At 40.6% G+C, this 22,038-nt stretch overlaps 1 protein-coding gene across 2 annotated transcripts in view; it reads left to right on the top strand.

Moving 5' to 3' along the window:
- Positions 1-22,038, top strand: part of vwa5b2 (von Willebrand factor A domain containing 5B2) — an 84,602-nt gene that overhangs the window by 703 nt on the left and 61,861 nt on the right. For both annotated transcript variants that reach the window (XM_062976850.1, XM_062976849.1), the window contains exon 2: positions 16,144-16,320. In XM_062976850.1, coding sequence (XP_062832920.1) covers positions 16,182-16,320 — 139 coding nt within the window. In that variant the 5' untranslated portion in view covers positions 16,144-16,181. The remainder of the gene's footprint in view (positions 1-16,143; positions 16,321-22,038) is intronic.

Below are 22,038 nucleotides of genomic sequence, written 5' to 3'. Positions count from 1 at the left end.
TGGGTCATAAGTGCCTGTTTTAAAGATAGCCATACTTTAAAGATAGCCATCATTTGCTTCTTTGCAAAGCGAATCTTCCCCATTATGTCCAAGGGACTGAGAGGCCCACTTTGCAGACCTAACCCATATATTTTTGTGAATGGGAAAAAAAGGGGACCATGGCACACCAAACCTTTCAGCTGTGTTGGCAAGAGCTGCACCGCAGGCAGACTTGCACTTCTGTATTGAACATGTGCCACATTAATTATTTACTGTAATGGCTCATCATGTATTAGGAAATGTTCCTGGATGTCTTTTGTTAAAAGTCCCAAACAGGAGGTTGATGGGAATGACTTAACATGGATCATTTGGTGCCATGGAAAAGCAAAAAGAGTGCCAGGGTCTAAAACAGGAATTGATAAACTTTGGTCCACGGGGTGTTTTGGACTTCAACTCCCACCATTCCTAACAGCCTCAGGCCCCTTCCTTTTTCCCCTCAGCCGCTTAAGCGGCTGAGGGGAAAAAGGAAAGGGCCTGAGGCTGTTAGGAATGGTGGGAGTTGAAGTCCAAAACACCACGCAAACCAAAGTTTACCCCAGAGCTTTCAAATACAAAGTATAGATAAAGGGAGATGGAGAGTGTTCCCAATCCATGGTGTATAAAACTGAACTTTACATGGTTTCTAAGGCTGAGTTTTTGACGCAATTTTCCAAGAAGACAGACAAAAGGAAATCATATCTCCAGGTCTCATTCTCGCATCATCACATACCTATGGCCTCAAATTATTACAACGGAGAATGGTTTCGGTTGGAGGATCCTAACTATTCTTTTCTTGTGTTGTCGAAGGCTTTCATGGCCAGGATCACAGGGTTGTTGTACGTTTTCCAGGCTGTATGGCCATGTTCCAGAAGCATTCTCTCCTGACGTTTCACCCACATCTATGGCAGGCATCCTCAGAGGTTGTGAGGTATATTAGAAAAACTAAGCAAGGAAGGTTTATATATATCTGTGGAAAGTCCAGGGTGAGAGAAGAACTCTTTGTTGTGTTTGATATACCTGTTCTAACATTTTATCTTGTAAGATTGTCCTTTTCGATTGTTTTACCGATATTGTTGATTTATTGTTGTAAATTTGTGTTTTTGTTTTGATTTTATATTGTGATGTTGGGCAAGGCCCCATGTGAGCCGCCCCGAGTCCCTTCAGGGAGATGGGGTGGGGTACAAGAATAAATTATTATTATTATTATTATTATTATTATTATTATTATTATTGTCATGTTTAGATTTTAGATTTGTCATGTTCAGATTTCAATTGCTTAGATTTTAGCTTGTTTTTGTAAGCCACTCCGAGCCTTGGGGGAGTGTTTTTAAGATTTTTTTAAAAAAGATATTTTAAAGATGTTTTTAAATTGTTAGATTTTAGCCTTTCTTGTAAGCCGCCCCGAGCCCAGGGGAGTGGTGGCATATAAGTTTAAATAATAATAATAATAATAATAATAATAATAATAATAATAATAATAATAATAATGTATAGGCAAGTGCAGGTGGTCCCGGTGGTGATGGGCACATGGGTGCCGTGCCAAAAGATCTCAGCCGGCATTTGGAAACAATAGACATTGACAAAATTACGATCTGCCAACTGCAAAAGGCCACCCTACTGGGATCTGCACGCATCATCCGAAAATACATCACACAGTCCTAGACACTTGGGAAGTGTTCGACTTGTGATTTTGTGATACGAAATCCAGCATATCTATTTTGTTTGCTGTGTCATACAATAAAATAATAATAATAATAATAATAATAATAATAATAATAATAATAATAATGTTGTAGTTAATCACCTTAATTCGCATTGAATAGCTCCTCTGAAAACAGAGGAGTTTCAGACATGGGAACCAGGGGCAGCTAATGACTCTGAACAAAGGATGCCCCCAGGCTGGAAGAAGCCAGGAGACGAAGCTATTCAATGCAAATTAAGGCGATTAACTACATCATTCACACTGCTCTCCAACTGACAAAGAGTTCTTCTCTCACCCTGGACTTTCCACAGATATATATAAACCTTCCTTGCTTAGTTTCTCCATACCTCACAACCTCTGAGGATGCCTACCATAGATGTGGGTGAAACGTCAGGAGAGAATGCTTCTGGAACATGCCCATACAGCCCGAAAGACATACAACAACCCTGCTTCCTTGATTAGTTTCTCCATACCTCACAACCTCTGAGGATGCCTACTATAGATGTGGGCGAAACATCAGGAGAGAATGCTTCTGGAACATGGCCATACAGCCCAGAAAACATACAACAACCCTGTTCTTTTCTTGATGGATTGGAAAGTCTGGGAATCGACTGGGAGGCGTGGTCTTCATGCTAACTTATCTTGTCCCAGGGTCCAATATTATGCGTCACTGAGTCCAATATCATTTCAAGACTCCAGTTCCAAACAGATGGGAAAGTTCTGATGGTTGGTGTAAGAATCTGGATAGTATAATCGGCATCATCAAAAGTTGTGGGAAAGAGGACAAAGAGAAGAAGCGGAGCTTAGTGTAAGAAGGGCAGACTCAGGGCAGCTAGTGAAGTGTGTGAGATAATCCCTAGTTAGAGTAATGTCCTTATCTCGCAATCCTGGAAAGAAAAATCTCTTCGGGTTTGTTTTGCTGGCTTATTGTTCCCGGCACCGCTCCCATTTCACAGCTGCCTATCCAGAAGGTGAGCGACATCGCTTGCGCTTTAGGTGTAACCACTTGTTGCGGCATCATTGTAAGTACTTGACAACGCCTTTGGTTTTGCTTGCAGGTTCTGAACTCTTCTCTTCATAGCTTTGCTTTTGCTTTCCTGGTGGGTGGGTCGGGTGGTGCTTATAAAGCTACAAGAATCCATGGAATAATCTGAAAGTGCTTGAAGGGTTCTGGCTCAGAAAGATAAACAAGACAGACTTATGAATGAATGAGATTTTTCTTGCTTCTTGCAGGGGGTTAGACTGGATGGCCCCTGAGGTCTCTTCCAACTCTACAATTCTATGATTCTATCATTCTGGAGTTTGTTTGGGACTGTCTTAATGACAATGCAACAATTAGTAGGAGCCAACCAGGGTTTGTGAAGAACAAATCCTGGCAAACTAAACTTATTATCGTGTTGTTGAAGGCTTCCATGGAAGGAATCACTGGGTTGCTGTGAGTTTTACGGGCTGTCTGGCCATGTTCCAGAAGCATCCTCTCCTGACATTTTACCCACATCTATGACAGGCATCTTCAGAGCTGTGGGGTTTGTTGGAAATTAGACAGTGGGGTTTATATATCTGTGGAAAGTCCAGATTGCGAGAAAGAACTCTTGTCTGCTTGAGGCAAGTATGAATGTTGCAATTAGCTACCTTGATTAGCATTGAATAGCCTTTCAGCTTCAAAGCTGGTTGCTTCCTGCTTGAGGGAATCCTTTGTTGGGAGGTGTTAACTGGCCCTGATTGTTTCTTATTATTTATTTACAATATTTATATTCCGCCCTTCTCACACCAAAGGGGACTCAAGGCGGATCACATTGTACACATATAAGGCAAACATTCAATGCCATATAACATAGAACAGAGACAGACGCAGAGGCAATTTAAACCTTTTCCAGCTTCCAGCTTCCTGAGGGTATACTTGATTCCGGCCACAGGGGAAGCCGCTGCTTCATCATCCACTGCAACGGCACTTCCTCATTCCAACGGCGGCTGGATGATTTTTATGGTGTCGTAAATTAGCCTCCCCACATGTAAGTGGTACCTAAATTTCCTACTGGATATATATGCAACTGTCTTTCAGGTTGCATAGGTCAGCAATGAGCAGGGGCTATATTTTATTATTTTTTATTATCAGGTGCTCACCCTGACACGGGCTGGCCTTGAACTCATGACCTCTTGGTCAGAGTGATTTATTGCAGCTGGCTGCTAACCAGCCTGGACCACAGCCCGGCCCTTAGATTGAATCAGTAGTTTAGTTGATAGAGGGGATGCTCTGGTTGTTATTTATCTTGATTTCAGAAAAGCATTTGATAAGATCCCCCATGAATATTTTGATTAGCAAACATGGAACACCATCAGATAGATCTATAGTTGGTAGGGAAACTATATTGGTTTCTTGGCTTGTGTTGGCTTCACATTGTAAAGAGGTCTCATCTGGAATGTTTTCAATATTTATAATTATTTTTGGATAATGGGGTGGAGGGAATCATTATCTAATTTGCAAATAATGCACAACTGGGGTGATAGGAATAGACTTCAGAAAGACTTCAATGAACTAGAAAACAGCTGAAGCTAATGCAATGAAATTCAACACAGAGAAATTCTACGTTTAGGACACAAAATCCAAATACACAAATTTAGGATAGTGGATATAATAACAATAACAGTTTTATTTCTTGCCCACCTCTCCTCACAGCTCGAGGAGGGTACTGCAGTACTATATGTGAAAAGTATCTTTGGAATATTGTTGATTGTAAGTTGACCATGAGCCAGCAGTGTGGTGCTGCAGCAAAGAAGACAAATGTGATCTTAGCCTGCATTAACATAACCATAGTTTCCTAATCAAGGGAAGTAATAATCCACCTGTATTTTGGACTCATATGGAGTGCTATGTTCAGTTCTGGATGATTCATTTTATGAAGGCGATAACCAAGTTGGAGCAAATTCAGAGAAGGGCAACATGAATAACAACACTACGTAGCATGATTTTTGTTCTTGTTTATAAATGCCATTTCCTAATTGGTTCTATCATAAAAACACGGAAAAAGTTTATTAAACTGCATTGCGGGACATCCTGCAGCACATTTTGCTCTAGTTTTTCAATGAATATCTCATAGAGACTCAACCAATTCAACAGCCCGAAAGACATACAACAACCCAATTCAACTTAGTTTGTGACAGCCACAAAAACAAAGTTTCCGGAGCATAACAACTACAGTAGAGTCTCACTTATACAACATAAATGGGCCGGCAGAATGTTGGATAAGCGAATATGTTGGATAATAAGGAGGGATTAAGGAAAAGCCTATTAAACATCAAATTAGGTTATGATTTTACAAATTAAGCACCAAAACATCATGTTATACAACAAATTTGACAGAAAAAGTAGTTCAATAAGCAGTAATGCTATGTAGTAATTACTGTATTTACGAATTAAGCACCAAAATATCATGATGTATTGAAAACATTGACTACAAAAAATGTGTTGGATAATCCAGAATGTTGGATAAGCGAGAGTTGGATAAGTGAGACTCTACTGTACTTTCAAAATAAGTAGCACACAATGAAACAGGAAATAACACTTTCAAACCAGGAACAGAAAATTTTTCAAATTCTGTTACATAGTGTGAGAGGCATGGTGGAAAAAAACTACGAGAAAAGGTTGAAGGAGTAGAGCATGTTAGGCTTGGTGAAGAGAAGACTGAAGAGAGGTATGGTGTCCTTTTAAAAATGCCTCAAAGGCTTGTTCTTTGCTGCCTCAGAGGATAAATCTAATGCTTCAGGTTTCAGAAAAGTAGGTTTTGACTGAATTCTGAATTGAAGTCTTGAACATTGAGACCAGTTTAGGAGCAGAGCCAATTTCACTGAGAAGTGGCATGATCTCCATCTCTGGATGTCTTCAGAAAGAGGCTCAACAGCTCCCTGATGGGGATGCTCTAGTACTATGATGGGCAATCTTTTGCACTTGGTGTGTCAAAATTCACCAAAAAACCTAACATGACTTGGGTGGTGTGTCACTTCGAGAAAAAACCCCATAATTTCGCAATATATATAGTTTAAATAACAAAAATATATAATTGTAATATATAACTGTATTCAATAAATCAAAAACTATTTGCTACCATTATTTCCATGTACAACAATCTATGGTACCTCTTGCAATTTCCACGCTGATTTCTCTCTATTGTAGTTTCAATGTAGTCATGAATAATCTCTATATATAAAAGAGTGATGGCATCACGGCGACCCACAAAACAGCAAAACTACAGGCACCCCAACCTCGAAATTTGACAACACAACCCATCATCCATGCCTCTAGGTTGATACAACAAAAAGAAAAGAAAAATAAAGTCCTAATTAGAAAGAGAGGAATAATTGCTTTTATCCAATTGCTGCCAGTTAGAGGGCTAAGCTCCTCCAACTTGGTCTCCTAGCAACCCAATAAAAAATAATAAAAAACACTAAAAATAATTAAAAACACGAAAAAATTAATACAATAAAATACTATAATAACAGAAAATAACTAAAACTAATACAAGAAAATAATAAAATATAATAAATAAAAAGATAACTTACAATAAAATTAATTAAAAAATACAAATAACGTCAAATAAAAATTACACAACAATTTTTAACCAATACCACCCCCACTTTGCCACAGCAACGCGTGGCCGGGCACAGCTAGTGAATAATATAATAATAATATAATATAATAATATACTACAATAATAATATAATAATAATGATAGAGTGATTATATGTGTGTGTGTGTGTGTAATGTGTATAATTCCCATGGAGTAAACAACAAAACCACTGGACCAAGTCACACCAAATTTGGCCACAAAAGACATTAGTCATCCAATCAATCTGCATGCGGCAGCGTGTCAGCAAAAATGGCTAGGCGTGTCAATGCTGACACGCGTGCCATAGGTTGGCCATCACTGCTCTAGTAGTAGTTCCCAACCTTTGGTCCTCCAGACTTCAACTCCCAGAAATCCCAGCCAGTTTACCAGCTGTCAGGAATTGTGGGAGCTGAAGTCCAAAACACCTGGAGGACCAAAGGTTGGGAACCACCACAGTCTAGCCAGACATCACATTAAGCAGAAGGCTATCCCTGATCTCAATGAGTCCCACGCAAATGATTCTAGGATCTGCAGTGGTTGTGGGATGGCTGGGACATTGTCTTGAAGGAAGCATGCAGTGCCTATTACTATCATTTATTCGTAACAACAACAAACAATAATATAATATTTCATATATATCCTGTCTCTTATTCAATACTGGAGTTCAGCGTGCCCACAATTTTTTAAATCATGTCAGAAGCGAGCAAGTCGCTTCTGGTGTGAGAGAATCCGTCATCTACAGAGACATTGTCCAAAGGATGCCCAGATGTGTTACCATCCTGTGGGAGGTTTCTCTCATGTCCCCGTATTGGAAGCTGGGGCTGACAGATGGGAGCTCACCCTGTCTCGTGGATTTGAACTACTGACCTTCAGATCTTTAGATCAGCAGTTCAGCCGGCACAAGGGTTTATGTCCCCAGTAAGACAAATATAATATATACTGTACATACGCGAGTATAAGCCTAGTTTTTCAGCCCTGTTTTAGGACTGAAAAAGCCCCCCCTTGGCTTATACTCGGGTGCGGGTCCTGGTTAGCTTATATTCGTGTTGGCTTATACTCAAGTATATATGGTACAGTTATTATTACTGGTATTATTACATTTATTATTTTACTCTACTTTTATTACTATTAATACATTTATTATTTCACTCTGATATTACAGTAGAGTCTCACTTATCCAACATAAATGGGCCAGCAGAACGTTGGATAAGCGAATATGTTGGATAATAAGGAGGGATTAAGGAAAAGCCTATTAAACATCAAATTAGGTTATGATTTTACAAATTAAGCACCAAAACGTCATGTTTTACAACAAATTTGAAAGAAAAAGTAGTTCAATAGGCAGTAATGCTATGTAGTAATTACTGTATTTACGAATTTAGCACCAAAATATCATCATGTATTGAAAACATTGACTACAAAAATGTGTTGGATAATCCAGAACGTTGGATAAGCGAATGTTGGATAAGTGAGACTCTACTGTATTATTATTATTATTACATTCATTATTTTACTCTATTTATTATTGCACTTATTATTTGACTGTATTTGTTAGTCTTATTACATTTATTATTTTACACTATTATTATTAAAAGGATACATAAGCACATTTACATTGAAGAAGATGAGAATGATGATTTAATCAAAGTTGGAAAGCCTTATCTTAAATTACAGATTTATGTAAATATTCAAAAACATTTCACCTTCTGATGCCTCAATTAGTGTAATTTTATTGGTATCTATTTTTATTTCTGAAATTTACCACTCCTGGCTTATACTGGAGTCAATGTTTTCCCAGGTTTTTTTTGGTGAAATTAGGTGCCTCAGCTTATATTCGGGTCGGCTTATACTCGAGTATATATGGTAATAATAATAACTTTATTTTTATATCACGCCACCATCTCCCCACGGGGACTCGGGGCGGCTTACATGGGGCAAGGCTTGACAACACAATAAAAATACATAAAAAGCAATTTACAATATAAAATAGGATAAAATAGCAATATTGTAACAATAAATAATAATATCAACCGGCAACCAGACACAGTTTCACAGCAGCAGCACAGAGTACTATTGTGTGGCCTGATTGAAATAAAACGTGATGATGAATAAGGGAGGATTGAAAGATTATGGAAAGTTTTTGCACCAGTAAAAACGAAAGCCCTACCCCTGGCATTACTGTTGTTATTAATATTCCTGGTGTAAGGCTTTTGTGGGACATTTTTAGGGTTGTTGAGGAACCTTGTTGTTTAAATCTGTTAAGCCTCTTGTCAGCCATCTAAACCACAGTGTCTTTTGGTACTCTCAGTAACTTTCATGATTTATTTATTTTATCGTGTCAAAAGCGAACCAAGGGTACAAGTTATAATGTACTAGCTGTGCCCGGCCACGCGTTGCTGTGGCGAAGTATGGTGGTATGGGAAATAAAGTATCTTATATTATCTGCTTAGAACTGGATTATATGAGGCCCCTTCTACACAGCTGTATAAAATGCACACTGAAGTGGATTATATGGCAGTGTGGAGTCAAGATAATCCAGTGCAAAGCAGATAATATAAGATTATAAATGGGTTATATAGCTGTGTGGAAGGGCCTTGAGTCTGCACTGCCATATAATCCAGTTAAAATCAGATAATCTGTATTTTATAGGCAGTGTGGAAGAGGCCTAAGTGAGGCCTAACTCTGCCTGTCCCTTGGGCTGAGTGGGTTGCTAGGAGACCAAGTGGGTGGAGCTTAGCCTTCTAACTGGCAGCAATTGGCTAAAAACAATTATTCATCTTCCTCTAATTAGGACTTTATTTTTCTTTTCTTTTTGTTGTATGAACGTAGAGGCATGGATGAGGGGTTGTGCTGCCAAGTTTAGTGTTTCTGGGATGTGTAGTTTTGTTGTTTTGTCCTAGGCCGAAATTTCATTACCCTTTTATATTATTTTAATGTATTTGAAAACACAAAGTTTTTAAAACTTGGCATTATACTAAATGTCCTTTGACCAGTAGCTGGCCACTTGGAGTGCTTCTGGGTGTTGCTATAAGAAAGTCCATTGTGCATGTGGCAGGGCTCAGGATGCATTGCAATAGGTGGTCTGTGGTTTGCTCTTCACCACACTCACATGTCGTGGTCTCCACTTTGTGGCCCCATTTCTTAAGGTTGGCTCTTCATCTCGTGGTGCCAAAGCGCAGTCTGTTCAGTGCCTTCCAAGTAGCCCAGACTTTTGTGTGCCCAGGAGGGAGTCTCTCATCCGGCGTCATCTGGGTTTTAGTCTGCCACTTTTGGACTCTTGTTTGCTGAGGTGTTCCTGCGGTTATCTATGTAACTTTCATGATTGTGGCCTCAAACACCAAAATGGTAAAAGGTTTTTAAAAAGATGCCCTGTGAGGCTTAGGGAGGTGTGTATGTTTGGACTGGATATAAGAAGGCCAAGAGTTGACATGATAGCCATGTTTAAATATTTAAAAGGATGTCATACTGAGGAGGGAGCAAGCTTGTTTTTTTTTTGTTTATCACACTAGAGCTCCCTAAACTGCAAAACCCCATAATTCTGCAAGAAGCAGCCACAGGATCTCAAGTGGGATGTGCACTCTTTACCTTCTCTTTAAGCTCTAATGTGATGAGTTGTAGGACATGGAGCAATAGATATAAACTGCAGGAAAAGAGATTCCACCTAAACATTAGGAAAAAGTTCCTGTGAGTAAAAGCTGTTTGACAGTGGAGTATGCTGCTTTGGAGTTTGGTTTACTCTCCTCTGAAGTTTTTGAACAGAGGATGGATGGCTATTTGTCTTCTGATTGATTATTCTTGCATGGCAAAATGGGATTAGACTGGCTGACCAATGCAATCTTTTCCAATAATATGATTCTATGAAGATTATTCATGTATACAAATGACTAGCTGTGCCCGGCCACGCGTTGCTGTGGCAAAGTGGTGGTGGTATTGGTTAAAAATTGTTGTGTAATTTTTATTTGACGTTATTTGCAATTTTTTATTAATTTTATTGTAAGTTATATTTTTATTTATTATATTTTATTATTTCCTTGTATTATTTTTAGTTATTTTCTGTTATTATAGTATTTTATTGTATTAATTTTTAGTGTTTTTTATTATTTTTTATTGGGTTGCTAGGAGACCAAGTTGGAGGAGCTTAGCCCTCGAACTGGCAGCAATTGGATAAAAGCAATTATTCCTCTCTCTCTAATTAGGACTTTATTTTTCTTTTCTTTTTGTTGTATCAACCTAGAGGCGTGGATGACTGGTTGTGTTGTCAAATTTCGAGGTTGGGGGGGCCTGTAGTTTTGTTATTTTGTGGGTCGCCGTGATGTCATCACTCTTTTATATATATAGATTATTCCAGGGGTCCTCAAACTTTTTAAGTGGAGGGCCGATTCATGGTCTCTCAGATTGTTGAGGGGCCGAATTATCATTTGGGGAAAAAAACCGAACTAATTCCTATGCTCACTGCACATGTCTTATTTGTAGTGCAAAAAAAAAAATAAAACCCCAGCAACAATTACTTATTTATTTATTTACTACATTTATACCCCACCATCTCTCACCCCGAAGGGGACTCAGAGTGGCTTACAAGTTGTATGTACATACAATATGTTATATTATTAGCATAGCACAATATTAGCATTATATAATACTATATTATACTATACCATTATACTGTAATATTATTAGTAATATTACATTTAATATATAATATATAATTAATATTATTATATTATACAATATTATTATATTGTATTATTATTATTATTAGCCGCCCTGAGTCCCCTATTGGGTGAGAAGAGCGGGGTAGAAATACTGTAATAAATAAATAAATAAATATTATATTGTATTACATTATAATATTATTATCAATATTATATGTATACACAATATATTATATTATTACCATATCATTCATTTACAATATTTTATTTACAATATTAGTAAATGAAAGAACAATACAATATTTAAAAATAAAAATAATTTTAACCAACGTACTGTAAACTTATCAGGATTTCAGTGGGAAGTGTGGGCCTGCTTCTGGCCAATGAGATAATCAAGTAGGATTGTTTTTGTGCCTTCAAGTCATTTCAGACTTTGGGCGAGCCTAAGTCTAAAACTGAGGGCGGGGGCCAGGTAAATGGCCTTGGAGGGCCGCATTCGGCCCCCGGGCCTTAGTTTGGGGACCCCTGGATTATTCGATAGGTTGAGCCAGAACTTTGCACTTGTTTCAGGCAACATGCATGCACACCCCATCATGCTATCTACAACACTCTCCCCAGAACCTGGTGATGAAAAGGAATATTTTGCAAGGTGAATGTGGTAAAAATCTAGGATTTGAATAATATTAAAATGATTGCAGGCCCTGTATTCTGCAGGACTGATAAGGGAGAGGCAAATCACGGGGTGAGAACCTGTCGGTCGGTCTGTTTATTCATGACACAGGGCCTCCCAGCTGCCTGCATTAAACATATAAAGACCAGATGGATCTTGTTTACTTTGAGAAGATAAATGTAAAGGGTACTGATGATTAAATAAAATAAAAGCACCCAGTGGAACCTCCATGATAAGTCCTTGGTAAACAGCTCTGTGAAGCTGTCGCCCATCAGCGTCATGGAACACGTCTATCGCATGGAATGATAGAAGTGGAAGGGAATGCAAGGGTCATCTAGCCCAACCCCCTGCCTTGCAGGAAGACACCGTTTAAGCACCTTTTAAGTCATCCAATCGTGGCTTAAAGACCTCCAAAGATGAAGAGTCTACCACCCTGTTCCATTGTTTGACAGCTTTCACAGAAAAAGCCTTCTTCCTAATGTTTAAATGGAATCTTTCTTGCAATTTGAATTCATTAATTTGTGTTCTAGCCTCTGCAGCAGTAGAAAATGGCTTGACTATCATCTCTTCCAATGTTTAAAAATGGTTCTTTTATAATAATAATAATAATAATAATAATAATAATAATAATAATAACAACAACTTTATTTTTATACCCCGCCTCTATCTCCCCAAAGGGGACTCAGGGCGGCTTACATGGGGACAAGCCCGAATAAAAACAATAGCAATATAAAACACAACAATAGACAAGAGACATGCACAATTATAAAAATTTAAACATTACCCAATAAAAACAAATGACAAAAACATGGATTAAAACGGAGGGGTTTTAAAAGTAGACTGGGTAAAGTGCACCATGTAAATATTAAATATATTGTAAATATTAAATATACACGAGCTGACTGATAAAGTGTTGCAAATTCTTGGAAGTGCAAATTTTATCCTCTTTCTTGGGTGCCAAATCCATGCTTTTATGATGTTTATTATTTTTATATTTTAAAATCTCCCATAGATACCACTGTCATCTGTGTTTCCATCATCATTGACAAGACCATCGGGCCTCAGGTTTCAGTTGACTGATCTCCAAATTAAAGCTTTCCACTTGAATTATACCTCCTTTAAATTACAGGTGTTTTCCTTCTCTATTACTGGTTTTTCTCCTAGTAGGATTCATTTTATTTATTTATTTATCATGTCAGAAGCAAATTGAGGGTACAGTTATAATATATATTTAAAAAACACAAACAAAATTCAAAACTTGGCATTCTACTAGATTTCTTTTGACCAGAAGCTGGCCACTTGGAGTGTCTCTGTGAGAAGTCTGCCTGGTCTTTGGAGGTCTCTTTGCTTAGCTACGACCTTATGAGACCATCTAGATGGCTTTTGGAGGTCACTTTCCTTACCTATGGTCCTATGAGACTGTCTAGATGGCCTTTGAGGGTCCCTTTCCTTACCTATGGTTTTATGAGATTGTCTAGATGATCTTTGGGGGGCCCTTTCCTTACCTATGGTCTTATGAAACCATCTAGATGGTCTTTGAGGATCCCTTTCCTTATCTATGGTGTTCTGATGGCTTGATGAGATCATCTAGATGGTCTTTGAGGGGCCCTTTCCTTATCTATGGTCTTCTGATGGCCTGATGAAATCATCTAGGTGGCCTTTAAGGGTCCCTTTCCTTATCTATGGTCTTATGAGACCATCTAGATGATCTTTGGAGGTCTCTTTGCTTAGCCATGGCCTTATGAGACCATCTAAATGGCTTTTGGAGGTCACTTTCCTTACCTATGGTCCTATGAGACTGTCTAGATGGTCTTTGAGGGCCCCTTTCCTTACCTATGGTTTTATGGGATTGTCTAGATGCCCTTTGGGGGGCCCTTTCCTTATCTATGGTCTTCTGATGGCCTGATGAGATTATCTAGATGTTCTTTGAGGGTCCCTTTCCTTACCTATGGTCTTATGAGACCATCTAGATCAGGGGTCCTCAAACTTTTTAAGCCGAGGGCCGGTCCACAATCCTTCTGACTGTTGAGGGGCCGGATTATCATTTGAAAAAAAATACAAACAAATTCCGATGCACACTACATATGTCTTATTTGTAGTGCAAAAACAACAACAACAACAACAACAACAACGAAAGAACAATACAATATTTAAAAATAAAAACAATTTTAACCAACATACATTTATCAGGATTTCAATGGGAAGTGTGGTCCTGCTTCTGGCCAATGAGATAGTCAAGTTAATTAGGGTTGTTGTTGTTGTTGTTGTTGTTGTGTGTCTTCAAGTCATTTCAGACTTTGGGTGAGCCTAAGTCTAAAATTTATTATTTATTTATTTACTGCATTTATTTACTACATTTGTATCACACCCTTCTCACCCTAAAGGGGACTCAGAATGGCTTACAAATTATATGTACATACAATATATTATATTATTAGCATAGCACAATATTAGCATTATATATTACTATATTGAACTATACCACTATACTGTAATATTATTAGCAATATTATATGTAATATAGAATATATAATCAATATTATTATATGGTATTATTATTAGTGTTATATTGTATTACATTATAATATTATTATCAATATTATATGCATATACAATATATGATATTATAAAACTGAGGGCGGGGGCCAGGTAAATGACCTCGGAGGGCCGCATCCGGCCCCCGGGCCTTAGTTTGGGGACCCCTGATCTAGATGGTCTTTGGAGGTCTCTTGGCTTACCTGTGGTCTTATGAGATCATCTAGATCAGGGGTCCCCAAACTAAGGCCCATGGACCGGATGCAGCCCTCCAGGGTCACTGACCTGGCCTCTGTCCTAAACTTTAGACATAGGGTTGAACTAACTCTGAAATGACTTGAAGGCACACAACAACAACAATCCTCATTTTGGACTATTTCATCACAGTCCGGCCCGCCAACAGTCTGAGGGACCGTGAACCGGCCCTCCACTTAAAAAGTTTGAGGACCCCTGCTGTATGCATTCATTTGATTATTCCTGCTCGTGGAGATCACTCTGTCTGCAACAAAACAGTCTGCTTCAACAGGCGACCTTTTACTTTGCAAAGAGCAAGAAACACCTCGAATCTCAGCATGTTCAGGGTTGAATGCCTGCTTTGCGTGGTATCTGTTTGTTTTTCCATGCCACCTTTCATGTGAAGAGCAGCTGGCTCGAAGCTCTCCAGATTAACCAACACTGCAAGGACAGCTATGTACAAGGTTCCCTGGAAACAAGGGTTTATTTTCAGAGTATTGACCACCTCCCAGTTTGCTTGAGTTGCCTGTGGAGCCCAGCCATGCTATGAGGCCAAGCCATAGAGAATGGCAGCTGCTGTTAACATCCCGTAATCCACCCACGGAGGTTACCTGAGTAATTTATCCATATGCATGGAAGAGAAAAGAGCACTTTAAAAAAGTGTAATATTTTTCAGGGATTATAATACTGTACTTCACTATCATAACTCTGGGAAGGGAAAGGTCATCGTGAGAAAGAAAATGCAAAACCCCAATTGGATAACACTATTGGATAACACTATGCAACACAATTTTTATTCCTGGGTTGTAAATATCATTTCCTAAAGGGTTCTATCATAAAAACATGGGGAAAGGTTTATTAAACTGCAAAAACTTTCATTTTGCAGGACATCCTGCAACACCTTTTCTCTAGTTTTTCAATGACTACCTCATTGAGTCTCAACCAATTCAACATAATTTGTGGCAGCCACAAAAACAAAGTATCACACAATTAAACCAGAATAATAGTTTCCAAACCAGGAACACCAGCCCCTTTAAACAAATTTTGCCAAGAAAACTCTGTGATAAGTTGGAAATGACTTGAAGGTGCTCAATAACAAAGATGTGGATGGCCCAATTCAGAATAAAAAGAAGTACTGTGTTTCCCCCAAAATAAGACAGTGTCTAATATTAAATTTTGCTCCCAAAGGGGATGGCTTATTTTCCATGAAGAAGAATTCACATTTATTGTTGAACAAAAAAATGAACATTTATTATATATTGCACAGTAGTTGTCATCACAAACCAGCATAACCAGACAAACTGTGAATCCTATCAAAAATTTCTTGTTAACTACCATTATTTCCATGTACAATACTCTATGGTATTTACATTTACCAATCCTGCATGCTCTGGTGTTCTGTTCAGCAGGCATGCTTCCAAACACAAACTTTGCTAGGTCTTACTTTCGGGGGAGGCCTTATATTTAGCAATTCAGCAAAACCTCTACTAGGTCTTATTTTTGGGGAATGCAGTCTTGTACCTTCATTGACTCGTTTTTGCTTCCCCCTTTTAATACAAAAACACTCAAGACTATTTTAGCTAGAGAGATAATGACAGAATTTCAGCCTCCTGATCATTTTCCCCGTGCTTTCCAAACAAGTCCTCCCCTCTAGTATGGAAAAAGACCCTCGTCTCTCCCTTCCTCGTTGATTTAGCTGTGTCATTATTCTTTCCTTGTCTTTTTTAGCTCCAGGTAGTGGGCCTTGCTAGTTCTGCCTGAAGACCATGCCAGGTTTGTACTGCCTGCCAGCCTGGACTGCCCTTCCGCTACAGAGTTCGTGTGTCCAAGCCTGTGCCAATGGCTATTCCCTGGGCCTCACCGTCCACCTCACTTACATCAACCTGGAGCAGCAGCCTGTGGATGGTAAGGACATTTCTGGAGCTATAGTGACAGGTTACCTCATACCTGCATTAGTGATAGGTGATGCTGTGTCTGATGTAATAGATATTGCAGTAGCCTTTTCACTTCTTTTATTTCTTTTGCTTCAGATGCTTGGTGCATATTGCCAGAATCATAGGATAGAGCAATGATGGGCAAGCTTTTGCGCTTGGTGTGTCAAAAATCACCAAAAAACCTAGCATGACTTGGGTGGTGTGTCACTTCAAGAAAAAAACCATAATTTCACAAAATGTATAGTTTAAATAACAAAAATGTATAATTGTAATATATAACTGTATTTAATAAATCAAAAACTATTTACTACCATTATTTCCATGTACAACAATCTATGGTACCTCTTTCAGTTTCCACGCTGATTTCTCTCTATTCTAGTTTCAATGTAGTCATGAATAATGAATAATATAATAATAATATAATAGTAATATGTCAGGCTCACTTCAAAGGACCAGTCTGAACGCAGATCAAAGATAGCTGCTCTCAAATCCAATCTTTATTGAAGAATACATGACTTTGGAAAAGTCGAGAATGACCTAATGTTTACATACAATCATTTTTATCACCTCTGATGCCACGTAACACCACACGCAAATATCATCATCAAACCCCACCCCTTGTATCACATTTCTACTATTCCCACACACTATACCAATTATAATTGTTTATACTTTCAACCCCGAGTTCCCAGGCTCATTCTATCTTCTTCTGCCAGGTGCTTCTAGGATTATTTATGTTATGACTCCAAGTCCAGGGCTTGGAAATTCAGCCCTGGGACTTGGTTCCATGACATGGCGCCCTCTTTTTCTTCGTCCTCCTCTTCGGTTCTTCTTTCATCACAATCCTGAAATAAATCAAACAATAACTCTATGTGTCCATTTTGTCCAAAGTACCCATATACTTTTTCAGTAAGCTGCGATGGAATACTGGGTGTATTTTCCCTAAACTTTTTGGCAATGCCAACTGGAAAGTCACTTCGTTGATAACACCCTGTATTCTGAATGGTCCAATATATTTGGGGCCCAATTTTCTCGAAGGTAGCCCCAATTTGATGTTTTGGGTACTTAACCACACTAAATCTCCTTTCTCCAATTTATAGCCTTCCACCCTTTTTCTGTCTGCGAAGGTTTTATACTTTTTGTGTGCTTCCTTTAAGGATGCAGTCACTTGACTCCAGCATTCTAGCATTTGAGTTTTCCATTTCCCTGCCCCTGTCTCTTCATTCTCTGTCCATTTTGGCAACTGGGGCAGAGGCTGTATTTCATACCCGTAAACTACTTCAAAGGGAGTTTTATTTGTTGCTGAATGTATAGTCGAATTAAAAGCTAGTTCTGCAAAAGCCAGCCACTTAGACCAGTCATTTTGTCTCATGTTAGAGTACATTCGAAGGAACTGCCCAAGTGTCTGTTGAGTACGTTCTACCGCCCCGTTTGTCATGGGGTGAAAAGCAGAACTTAGACTTCTTTCTGCTCCTAGCATTTCCAAGAATTTTTCCCAAAATTTTGCTGTAAATTGAACCCCTCTGTCACTGACCACTCTACTGGGACATCCATGAAGTTTGTAAATATGGTTTATGTATAATTCAGCTAGTTTCTCTGCCGATGGTAATTTCGTCAGTGCTATAAAGTGGGCCTGTTTAGAAAACAGGTCTAATACTGTCCAAATATAACGATGTCCTTTGCTAACCGGCAGTTCCCCCACAAAGTCCATAGCTACACATTCCCAAGGCCTGGTAGGTTCCGCTACTGTTTGTAATAATCCCATTGGCTTCCCTCCTCTCGATTTATTTCTGGCACAATCATCACATTGAACAACATGATTCTTTATGTCCTTCCTCATTCCTGGCCACCAACAATGTTTTGCTATTGCCTTTGTTGTTTTTGTAATTCCTGTATGACCAGCGCTCTGGTTATTGTGAAAACGATGCAAAATCTTAATCCTTAATATTGCTGGGATATACAGTTTCTTGTTCACAAACCAAAATCCCCCCTTCTGCTCCCCCTTTTCTGCGTTGGATGCGATCCACTGATCTCCTTCGTATGACTGTTTCAGTTCTTTTCCCCAACTATTTTCCCCCTCGAATTCAATAATAGCAGTGTTCTCTCTTTGGGTTTGCGCTCTTGTCCTGACAGCTAAGCCCCATTGTTTATCAGAGAATATTGTTCCCTCTTTTGCTGTGGTTATGCCTTCGTGTTGAGGCATGCGTGAAAGAGCATCTGCCAAGACATTCTGTTTCCCTTGGAAAAACTTTAATTGGAAATCGAACCTGCTGAAGTATTGTGCCCATCTAATTTGTTTGGGGGACAATTTTCGAGGAGATTTTAAATACTGGAGGTTCTTATGGTCAGACCAAATTTCAAATGGGATTCCGCTCCCTTCGAGGAAGTGTCGCCAGCATTCTAAGGCTTTTAATATGGCTAATGCCTCTTTTTCCCATATGGGCCAACATTTTTCAGTTTCACTGAACTTCCGGGACAAATATCCACAAGGTTTTAAGTTCCCATTTTGATCCTTTTGCAATAGTACTGCTCCGTATGCACAGTCTGAAGCATCGCAATGGATTATGAAAGGGCTCCGGATATCGGGGTGTTTTAGGACGGGTTCTTCTGTGAAGCATCCTTTTAGGGTTTCAAATGCCTTTTGGCATTCTGGCGTCCAACTCAGTTTGGCGCCAGGAGCTTTCACTTTTGCTGTCTCCCCTTTCCCTTTTGTTTTTAAAAGTTCAGTAAGGGGTGCGGTTATTTGTGCAAAGCCTTTTATGAACGATCTATAAAAATTTGCAAACCCCAGAAATGATTGCAATTGCCTCCTTGTTTGGGGTACTCCCCATTCTTTTACGTCTGATACTTTAGACGGGTCCATAGCTAACCCTTCTGGAGATATCCGATACCCCAGAAAGTCAATTTGAGTTTTATTAAATTCACATTTGGACAGTTTTGCATACAGCTTTGCTTCCCTTAGTCTCTGTAAAACTTCCCGGACCAATTCCACGTGCTTTTCTTTATCTTCGCTCACGATCAAGATATCATCAAGGAATATGAATACCCCTCGGTACAACAATGGGTGCAGTATTTCATTTATAAGCTGCATAAAGCAACTGCCGCCATTTTTTAACCCAAATGGCAAAATTTTATATTCAAAATGGCCGAATGCGCAGGAAAATGCAGTTTTCCAAGTATCCTCGGGTTTGATTCTTAATTTATGATATGCTTCAATTAAATCAAGTTTAGTAAATATGCTCCCTTTCTTCAATACGGTAATTAAATCCTTTACTAAGGGCATAGGGTATTTATTGTCCTTAGTAATTGCATTTAAATTGCGATAGTCAATGCACAATCTTAGGGAGTTGTCCTTCTTTCTCCTAAATAACACTGGGGCTCCGAGAGGAGAATTGGATGGCTTAATGAAGCCTCGCGCCAAGTTCTTATCAATATATTTCCTCAATTCCTCCTTCTCCTGCACAGACATGGGATACACTTTTGGTTTTGGTAAGTTTGCTCCTGGGGTTATTTCAATTTCTACTTCTATATTCCTCTTGGGAGGTAATTTACTTGCCTCTTTCTGATTGAAAACATCCACAAAGTCTCTGTATTCAGGTGGCAATAGCTGTGGGTCTATTTCACCTGCTTCATCTCCCTCGTCCTCCTCTCCTGCTATTTTGCTTATCTCCCATTGCGTCTGTTGTTTTTTAAATGCTAGGCTCTTTCCTCTCCAATCTACTTCAGGATTTGCCTGTTCGAACCATGGGATCCCTAGTATTACGTGGTATGTGGCAATAGGGGCTATCACAAAAGATATTCTTCCTTCCCATTTGCCTATTTTACATGGGACCCCCCGTATTTCCTTTGTAGATACTTCCCCAGCAGCAACTGATCCATCTAGCTGCGAAAATGCAATTGGGGAGTCAAGCAACGTCTGCTGGCATTTCAGCGCTCCTGCTAGTTCCGGAGTTATAATGTTCCTAGAACAACCGCAATCCACGAATGCCCTGCAGGTGGCCCGATTCTCTAGCCCCGATAGGCAGATTGGCACTACTAGCATGCGTTTGTCTCGACTCACCAGCCTTTCCGGAGATTCTGGGGCTCGCACCTCCTCCTCCGCTCGCCTCCCGGTTGCTGGCTTGGGCTTTGAGGGTTTTGGCGGCTCCCCCTTCCGGGCCCAACATTCTGCTGCTCGATGGCCCGTCTTCCCACATACAAAGCATCCCGGCTTGGGTTTGTTGTCATCTCCTTTGAAGGGGATCCCCGGCCTCCCTCCGGGCCTTTCCTGCTTCCTCGTCTCTCCTCGACCTCTCGCCACCGGTCTTTGCTGGCCGCCGCCGCCCCTGAAACGCTTTACTTGGGCCAGGGTGGATTCGACGCGCCCCGCTAGTTGTATCCAGCCCTGGAGTGTTTCTGGGTCGTCTCTGTGCGCTGCCCAACTAAAAACCTCGGGGCGTAGTCCCTCTTTAAATATCTCCACTTTGGTCACTTCAGACCACTCTGGTACCCTTTCCGCGAGATGGAGGAATTCCTCTGCGTACTCGGGCACCGTTTTGTCCCTCTGCTTTATTCCTTTAAGCTGGTCTCGAGCCCTCAATTGCTCTAGCCGGTCTCTGAACCGGTTTTCCAGTGCGGCGAGGAAACGGGGTACTGACCTCAGGCATGGGTCGCGTCTGGCGTGTAGTTGCACATACCAGCTGGCCGCTCCTCTCTTTAGTGTGTTGCCGATGGCCCGAACCATGCTTGCTTCGGAGGGGAAGGTGTGTGCACTGTCTTCCATATATCCTCTGATGCTAATGAGGAAAAAGTTCAGTTCAGATTATTCCCCTCCGTATTCCAGTTTGAGATCTTCCCTCCTTTGCATCCATTCTGCGGCCCGTTGATGCTGTCTGGGAGGCATGGGGAAGGGTTGCATCGGGTTTCCTTGGACGGCCCCTTTGAACACGCCGCGCCCCACTCCGGCGGTCGTTCTGCGCGGCTCCCGAAATTCTGCCGCTGCTGTCGGCCCTTCCACCCATCCGAATGCGGGCCTCGCTGTAGCCCCCGCACCTCGCCTTCCCTCGTCGTACGGCACATCCTCCTCCTCTTCCTGGGTCTCCGGCTCCTCTCTGCCTTCGTCCGCTAATCCACTGGACCCTATCCCTGGCCCCAGTGGTCTTTCCACCCCGACGCCCATTCGAGGGGTTGGAAGTTCTGTTGGAGTTGGCGGCCTCAGGGTTCCCAGAGCTTGCTGGCGCTCCACTTCGCGCGCCATTCTGTCTCGGAACTCCAGTTCCTGCCAGTATTCTTCATCCCCCTCGCCCCTCGCCGCCACGGGGCTCTGCGTTGAGGCGCGCTGGCCCCTCTGGCTCCAATCTCCTTCTTTACTTGGCTCTCTCTCGGCGCCATATCGGGTGGGCTCCTTTTGGAGATTCTCTTCCAATAGTGGCACCAACCTCCCCACGGTTTCTGACAGCCTGGATAAATTAGTTTCCAGGATGGATAACCGCAGGGCCACGGTCTCCGGCATGCTTCCTCCAGATCCCCAACTGGTTTCTGCAGCCGCAGAGACACCTCTTCCTCCTCTGGGAATCCTCTGGGTCACGCCGTTCGGCCTGGGGTACCCCGTAGAGGAAGCTATGGCTTGCAGCGTCTCTTCCCCCAACGGCCGGGCCCCTGGCAAAGGCCTCCCTGCTCCGTTTGGGCTTTGATCTCCTTCTTCATTCAT

Source organism: Anolis carolinensis, chromosome 3, assembly GCF_035594765.1.
Source record: "Anolis carolinensis isolate JA03-04 chromosome 3, rAnoCar3.1.pri, whole genome shotgun sequence".
NCBI classification, from domain to species: domain Eukaryota; kingdom Metazoa; phylum Chordata; class Lepidosauria; order Squamata; family Dactyloidae; genus Anolis; species Anolis carolinensis.
This window is presented reverse-complemented; position numbering and strand designations above follow the sequence as displayed.